This window comes from Cornus florida, unplaced genomic scaffold (genome assembly GCF_030987335.1).
Source record: "Cornus florida cultivar Cherokee Brave unplaced genomic scaffold, ASM3098733v1 CherokeeBrave_3.0.0_Hap2_Chr02, whole genome shotgun sequence".
In the NCBI taxonomy this organism is placed as follows: domain Eukaryota; kingdom Viridiplantae; phylum Streptophyta; class Magnoliopsida; order Cornales; family Cornaceae; genus Cornus; species Cornus florida.
This window is the reverse complement of record NW_026775572.1, coordinates 1,707,522-1,716,315: the sequence shown is the minus strand read 5'-3', so window position 1 is coordinate 1,716,315 and position 8,794 is coordinate 1,707,522. Positions and strand designations below refer to the sequence as shown.

The 8,794-nt window shown below is 35.2% G+C and overlaps 1 protein-coding gene across 1 annotated transcript; it reads right to left on the bottom strand.

The window, feature by feature from the left end:
* Positions 1-2,950: 2,950 nt before the first annotated feature.
* Positions 2,951-4,462, bottom strand: LOC132288848 (uncharacterized). The gene has a single exon (XM_059789890.1). The coding sequence runs from the start codon at positions 4,460-4,462 to the stop codon at positions 2,951-2,953; it is 1,512 nt and encodes a 503-aa protein (XP_059645873.1).
* Between the last annotated feature and the right edge of the window lie 4,332 nt (positions 4,463-8,794).

Here is an 8,794-nt window from a genome sequence, read left to right as displayed (position 1 = left end):
ATTTAATTTTTTTGAATCCACCACCGATACGTAGGACTGACAATCCAATCCAATCCAATCCAATCAATACAGATCGAATTAGATCGGATTGAATTCACGGATTCACGAATTTTTTGCCCCCCCTAATATTGTGGGTGGGTTGTTGGGTTGTGGATTATATACTTTCCGTGTACAAACCATTTCCTAAGTTGATGGACCACTATCACTTTGGAGCCTCCCTCCCTAATCGCCATTTCAACTCTCAACCACACCGCTTTCAATCACTTATCCGAAGCACCAACCACCTAATTGCAATGATTATTCGCCTTTTTTAGTACTATTATATAATTCATATTGTCACCTTTCTCTCTCCTTTGTTTTTTTTCTTTCTTTTCACTTTTTGTTTTATTTATTTCCTTCTTTATTTTCTTCTTCGTTTTTGTAATTGGACTTTTTCAACATATTCGCAATGGGTCCCAACATATTATTTATATATATATATATTCTATCACAAAAGAAATTCCTTTTTTGAAAGTGAAAAGAAATAAAAAAACGAGGCTCCGGAAACTCCGTGTGAAAGAGCAGGCATGAGATGGTGAAGAGTGGGTGTAATGATTTAGTGAATTTAAAGAGTTGGCTCAATGTACAAGATTTTCACGTGAAGATATTATTATTATTTTGCTACGTGTGATTTACCGGTCAAAATGTAGTTATTTTATCGATATATCAAAGCCCTACAATTATTCATATATATATATATATATATTTTTATCATTTTAATAACAAAAATTTAATTTTTTCTTAAAAATTAAAAATAATTTGAAAATTGGAGACCAACTGAAGGTAATTTAGTGAAAAAAAACACTTACTAGTTTATAAACATTGTAAAAGTTATTTTAAAAGGATAAAATTGGTATCCAATAAAAAGGTAGCTTTAAAGCAATTTTGTCGTTTTAAGATTACTCTCTATTCATTAAAGTATCATATGCTAATCTTACCCTGATAAACACCCCCCCCCCTCCCTCTCTCTCTCTCTCTCTCTCTCTCACACACACACACACACACACTGGAATAGGGGGTCCGCCAGCGAAGTGAATTGTCTCGTATGAGTTGTGTGATGGAACTTGTGGCACACATTATTGGTGTCGGTCGTTTGGGTTTAGGCTTTAGCCATGGTTGGATATATTTATTTGATCATCCACTTAATGGGTGAGAGCATCAAATGCCAACATTTGGACATGGATTTTCAATTTATTACTGTAATATCATCTTACCTACCATTATGTCATTTACGTATTTATCCTAAATTTATGGCTTATTAATCACTGTAATATAAGCTTAATCAATCAGTTCCATTAAATGCTTTCATTAATCAATGCAAACACATATTTATCATACAATTATAGTTTCGTACCTGCTTTGATAGTCCACTCTTTCTTTTTCTTTTTCTTTTTTACCTTAAAAGTCAGTTGTTCTGATCATAACACAAATTAATCCTTTTGCTTTTCTTTTTTCTTTTTTTTGTTTTTAGTATGTAAAATTAGAAAAATGATTTTAACTTTTATTGAAGTGGTCAATTTGAACACTCAAGAAAGTGTTTTGTTGTAGTTGAAGTGACCAATTTGACCTTAAATATTTAATTGTAAGCTGTAACAAAGGTATATTAAATGTTTTCAGCAATATTTATGAGTTTTATCAACCCAATGTAAAATAAATTCTAAGACCAGAGTAGCAGATTTGATCTTTATTGTGTCAACCTATAAATTAGCAACATCAATATTGGGAGTAATTACTGCACACTTGAATTCCCCAACAACATTAAAATATATTTAAATTTTAAACCTCACTTAAATTCCACTCCTTTCTTCTTTTAAACCTCACTTGAATTCTACAACAATAAAGCCTTTTTCGGTTGGCCAATGCTTGTAAGGTTAAAGCAAATGCGCGTATTAGCACATTTTCCCTCACACACACACTCGCTCTCTCTCTCCACCAGCAAACAAAACGCGGTAGAAACATCATTAGCAAATGGGTTTAATGATTAATCAAAGCTCAATATCTCTCTTCTAACACTACAACTATGATTCGCAGTCGCGGTGTAATAGACTCGGGTGAACATATATCAATGTAAACCGTTCGAATCGACCAATTCATGAAGATTTGTAACGGTATCAAACTCTTAAAAAGGAGTTACGAACAGAACGTTAAGTCGTGTAACAGTCGATACGGCAAACCATAATGCAAGCATCTGGTCCAGCTTCATTCCCACTATCATTTGATCAAAGTCTACCACTTACAAATTTAGTTGTAACAAAATTCTTAATATGAACTTTGATTGAATGATGACAAGTCAAAATTCAAGTCACGTGATTGAAGTCTGCGAAGTTCTGGTAAGAAATTTAATTGGAGATGATTCTTGTCCTCTCTAATTCCTAAAGCCCTTCACATTTTTCACTCATTTTTTCACTATATATGCGGCATTGCAGTCACTTGAGAAAGATTATTGACATTTATACGAGTCTGATCTAACAATATAGACGCAATTGTGAGCACGAACCATATTGGCGCGTTTTAACATTCTCATAACTATGATAAAGAAGGGTGTCACCTCTAGATAAAAGAATTGGGTGTGATGATGCTAAAATGGCACCAACCCTTCAACAGATGACAGCCAAATCATGAAGCACTCATAAAAGTTCAAAGTCAGCACCGAAGGTAAATTTAGCGTTTGACCAACAAAATTGTCTGTCTGCACTGTCAGTAACTAATTAAAAATGAAGCAGTCTCTGAATAGAGAAATGCAGAGGAGTAGATGCAATGGTTTCTTGTGAATATCATTTCTTAACTAACATTTAATGTACAAAACTGTAAAAGTCATTTTATACATTCTATGAACAAAAAAACAAATGTAGAATAATTTTTTTGTTTTTTTAAATAAACTCTAATTCTGTTTTTCCATGTACTTTATTTGCTAGCAATCACAATAAACTGAGGAATATAGTTCTAGTGAACACAAATGCTTCATAATAACAGAAGTAAGATCTATATTACTATTACAACGCCTAACCACTGTATGATTTGATAAAGACAAGAGAGAACCTGAGAACCCAGTGAGTGAACTCGCATCCGGGATTGACTCGGTTGACGAAATCAAATTTACATTCTTCAGTATAAACCCATTGCCAACGAGTTGTTGGAACAGTCCTGACTCGGACATTGAGTTCTTCCGCTTCTGTTGCATTGCGGCCCGAGCGATCTCCGTTAACATCACATTCGATAATCGCCGAACCCCCCGAGCTCCACCAACTATAATCACTGGGTTAACCAGGTTTTGATTGTGGGACTGAGTCTTCACCGATTTCTTCCTTCCATGCTTATTATTGGGTGTAGTAGGAATACTCTCTGAAACTGTTGATAAATAAACCGACTCGGGACTCCGATTCCTGACTCGGCCAAACGGGTCACCGAGTAGCAATATTTCTTTCACGTCCACTAGCATTGTATGCTTGAAATTTCGTCTAACTCGGCCCAGTAGCATCGGATAACAAGCCCATCTTCTCAAGCTCATTGGAACATGGTCTAGAAACCCGGCAAGTGAGTCCTCGGGGTCGAGCTCGTCGACCTCAAACCCCACCACCGAGCCATAACTCAACCGAGTCAACTCACCTTCACCTTCTCCTTCTCCGCTGCTGTAATTGCTTCGAATTCTTCGACCCCATATTGGCTCTCCCTTCTCTTTCTCCTTTTTAGCCAATTTCACGAACTGGGTGACGTCAAAACTCGCCTTCGAGTTCACATAAGTACCGTTCATTTGTTGATACCGACGAATTAGTTTCGTGAATGACTCGTTCTCTCCGCGAATCACACCATCAAACTCAGACAAATGCGAGGTTGAAGAAAAAATAAAGACAATGTCCGATCTTGAGGTGAGACCAGAGCGATGCAAGAATCTTAAGAACAAGCGAAGTTCGTGTGCTGTGACCGACTCAACAACATGAGCCACAATAAGGTCGTTCATGGCTCTTGTGCCTCTTCTATACAGAGTACCCATTCCTTGCAGAGCATGTGAAGTTAGTGATGGTAAAGAAGTAATTTTGGGTGTGTAACGCGAATTGTGATTGGTAATTAAGCTAATTGGCCATGGAGGAGGTGACGAGTGTGTGAATTTTTGAGTGGTTTTGTACAAAATTGGAGGGTTTGACGATGAAAGGTGTTTGCGAGACGCGAAGTGATTGGTGGTGGTGGTGGGTTCGAAGGTGGAGAGAGTGAAGAGGAGGAGGGTGATGAAGATGAGGAGGGCACAGATGGAAATTGTGGATTGGGCTTTGCTGAGAAGGTGGTTTGAATTGGAGCGTCTGAGCAGAGTATTAATGGTGGTGGTGGTGTTTTTCTTCTTATTGATTACCGCGTCGTCTTCAGGGAAGAAAACGAGAAGGAAACCCGTGCCCCAGCCTTCATTGCTGCTCTTTGCTGGGAAACCCATTTCTCTCTATAAAAATATGTTTGTGTGTATATATATATATATCCTTCCCTCCTCTCTCTCTCTCTCTCTCTCTCTCTGCACAACTTCCCTCTCTTTCTCTAAATGGCTCTTCACTTCACCTCTGTTTTATACTCCATAAATTTTCTTTTGAGATATCTACAGGGTATTTTTGGCTTCGATCGTGAACAGATTATCTTTGATTAACAGTGTGGTGTTTTGAATTCACAAAACTAAAAAGATAATTAAGAAAAATATGTAAAAATTTAATTCTACATTTTACGGTACACATATTTATAATAAAAAAAAAAAGTCTAATTCTAAAAGAAAACTAAAACTTGAAGAAACTTAAGTTTAGAAGAAATCTAAAACATAAAGAAATCTAATACTAAAAATAAATAAAAAAAATAAGCCTAAAATTAAGATTAAAAATAAAATTTCTTGAAAAAAATTCAAAAAATTAGAATAAAAAATCTAATAAATAAAATCTAAAATTTCATATCATTACCACTTCATTAAGATTTCGAAATAATATGCATCTCAATGTGATTTTCATCCTAAAAAACAAATACTATAACTGTTCAGAATTCTATTGAACATCGATGTGATGTGGCGATCAAAAAGGAACAATTTTAATTACTACCATTCTCTTTATTAACTTCATTACATTTAAGTGACCCTTCTTTTCTAACACGGTATCAACTGTAAGTGGGACACATTGGCATGAGTGATCAAATATGGGGTTGACCACCGTGCTTATGATAAAGTGTAGAGAAAATCACTCCCCACTGGCTTCATCAATGCCTTTGTGAAAGATGCAACACATGGGTGAACATAGCATGAGATGACCATGCCGGTCCTGTGACATGGTCATCTCATGCAATTTGATCTCCAATTTGAAAGGATTATAAATTTAGAATCATAGTAAGAATATAGTAATATATGTCTTGACACTCAAATCATAATTTTCATAATTAAAAGATAATTCATATAAATTTGTGGCAATAAATAATTTTTTAAAAAAATTATAATTATACAATAATTTGTATGGTAACTATAATTTGTTTCTATTCCTTTCCTTAAAATATATATATATATATATATATATATATATATATATATATAAACTAATAAATTAGTTTATTATTATATTGTTTTTGGGCTTTGGTGAACGTGGTTAAGCACAATCCAAACAAACAAAATTTTAAGTGATGGATGTAATCAACTATCACAGATTTCTTAAAATATGATATGGTTTTTGATATTAATGGGATATAATTATTTTGAGAGTTACAAGTTTTAAGAAAAACTTTACTAAGATAAATAAAAAAGGCAATTGAAGTATTTGATTTAATCTATAAAAATGTTTAGTTATTATTTTTCAAATGTTTTGATTACATATATACTACGTTTGGTGTGCGAGAATGCAATGGAATGCAAGTGGAAATGGAATGAGAATGAAAATGGAATGAAATGGTCATTCTCATTTTATTATTTGGTTGTAATCTGAAATGTGTAGGAATGGAATGATAATAACCATTCTAGTGTTTGGTTGGACCAATTTAAAATTTAGAATGGAATAAATTTCTAATTGAATTTTCTAAAATATCCCCCTTAGTAACAAATAAATTAAATTAAATTAACAAAACGATATTCTCTAATAATTTTTTAAAAATAAATGGTGGCAGTGGCGATGGTGGATGGTGGAAAGCGGTAGTAGTGTAGGTGGTGGTGTTGAAAGGCGGCGATGGTGGCAATGGTGGAAATTGGTGACGACAGTGGTGGTGGAAGGTGGCAGTGGTGTTGGTGGAAGGCGGTGGCAGTAATGTAGTGGTTGTGGTGGAAAGAAATAGTGGGGTGACTATGGTGGTGGTGGAAGGCAGTGGAAGTGGCGGTGGGGGTGGTGGCGGAAGGTGGTGACAATGGTGGTGGTGGTGGAAGATGGCAGTGATGGTGGTAGTGGTGGCGGTGGCAAAGGTGAAAGCGGTGGTGGAAGGTGGTGGTGATGGAAGGTGGTCGAAGGCAATGGTGGTGGTCGAAGGCAATGGCAGCGTTGTTGGTGGTTGTGGAAGGCAGCAGCGGTGGTAAAAGATGGTTATGGTAATGGTGGAAGGTGGTTATGGCAGTGGTGAAAGGCTATAACAGTGGTAGTGAAAGGCGATGGCAATGGTGGTAGTGAAAGGCGATGGCAATGGTGGTAGTGGAAGGTGGTGGCGGTAGCGGTGGTGAAAGGCAGCAGTGGTGAAAGACGGCAATGATGGTTACGGCAAACGGTGGCGGTAGCGGTGGTGATGGAAAGTGGTAGGCGATGGTGAAAGTCGGTAATGGTGGAAGACAGTGATAGTGGTGGTGGTGGTGAAAGGCGAAGATGATTGTGGTGGAAGGTAATGGTGGTTTTTAGACTTGGAATATAAGGGTATTTTGGAAAGTCGATTTTTTAAAATAAATTATTTGGGAATGGAATGGTCATTCTATAGGTTTAGTTGTGAAATGGATTTTCATTCCCAGGAATGAATTTCCATTCCAATGGAATGCCTATTCTCACTTTAAGTTGCATACCAAACAAATGAATGATTGGAATGCGCATTCCATTTCATTTCATTCCTTCACACCAAACGTAGCAATAGAGTATTATGACTATCTCAATTATAGTTACACCTAGGAATGGCAACAGGGCGGGTTTGGAGCGGGTTTCCCTAAATCCCGCCCCACCCCTTTTAATTTTTGTCAAGTCCATACCCGTCCCGAGACCCACGATGGGTTGGATTTTCATATCCAGTCCCGCCCTGTTGGAAAATATTGTGCCCCCGTGCCCGTCTCGCTAACAAATTTTTTTCTCCCACTTTTTGGAACTTAAACTCTTGGTATTTAAATGTGAAAAGCCTGAAAATGGCACAGCATAAATGAAATTATGTATCTCAACAAAAATTAAAAAATAACATGCACATAACCTAATTCAGATAATATAATAAACAAAAAAAAAAAGTTTAATACAATCAAATCACAAGAAGTTCTAAGCTACAGCTTCCAAACATAACCAAAACAAAAGCAAATTTAATACCAATTTTACATCCCAAATTATGATTGTAAGAGATGGGTAACTGGGTAAGTCGCTAAAATAAGTTATTAATATTATATATATATATATATATATATATATATATATATATATTAAATATAGTTATATGCTTAGCGGGGCGGGGCCCCTGGGATATGTATATTAAACCCTTACCTATCCTGTGACCCGCAATGGGTACAAAATTTGTATCCATGCCCGCCCCAACGGTATAAAAAGCGTTCCCATATCCATTATTAAAGGAGCGGGGCGGGGCGGTAAAAATTGATGTCCCTAATTACATCTGTTGAGAGAAACTTTTCAAGTTTGAAGTTAATCAAATCTTACCTATAATTAATGATGTCATGAGAGAGATTGAATGGATTGACTATGATATCCATTGAAAAAGATATATTGGACAAACTTGAATAGAGTACTTTAATTGATAATTTTGTAGTTCAAAATGTAAGATGATTACATTTAACTTTGATATAAAATTGAATTTTGATTTTTATGACTAAGTTGTGTTGAATATATTTTAAAAAAAAATTATTTAAATTTGATCGTACTTTTCATAAAGTACTAAGATCGGGTATTATTTTGTGCGTTTTCAATATTAATATATTTTGTTATTTATCGTCTCATTTTAATAAAAATTATGCATTCTTTTAAATTTTATACGCGTGTAAAACTTTATAAAGAATATCGGATTTGAAAGTTGGACGAGGAGCTCTCAAAATTTTAAAAATATCAGACGGCCCTGATGCCATGTATATATATTGCTTGATCAAGCCATCAATTTTCCTGATGCCATATATACTGCTTCATCAAGCCATCAATTTTTTATTTTTTTTATTCCTTGGCTAAGATCTTCTACAGTACTCTTTAGTACTATTATTCCTTCAGGGATGAAATACTACCCCACTAAGGCACACGCTTCATGAAAGTTCAATATTTACAGATGAAAGAACTTTCAATTCACAAATTTAATAGTAATAATAATAATATAAAAAGTGAATTATAACAAAAATGACACCCTCTTTAAAAATTACAAAAATATTGAAGAATAAAAATTAATCACTGAAATAAGATAATTACTAAAAACTGCTCAATTCGGATTTGTTTCAACCTTCAATAAATATGATTCATTAGTTTGAGCTCGACTCGTTTGCTTAATGGAGTCCAAGTTGAGACTTAGGAGCCAAGCGTGAACTGCTTATAAACAGTTCAATTCATTTGTAGCGCTATCAATCTTCCAATATATAGAATCGAAAATTTTA

Coding starts and splice junctions, on each gene's coding strand:
- LOC132288848 (XM_059789890.1), bottom strand. CDS start 4,462: ATGGGTTTCCCAGCAAAGAGCAGCAATGAAGGCTGGGGCACGGGTTTC.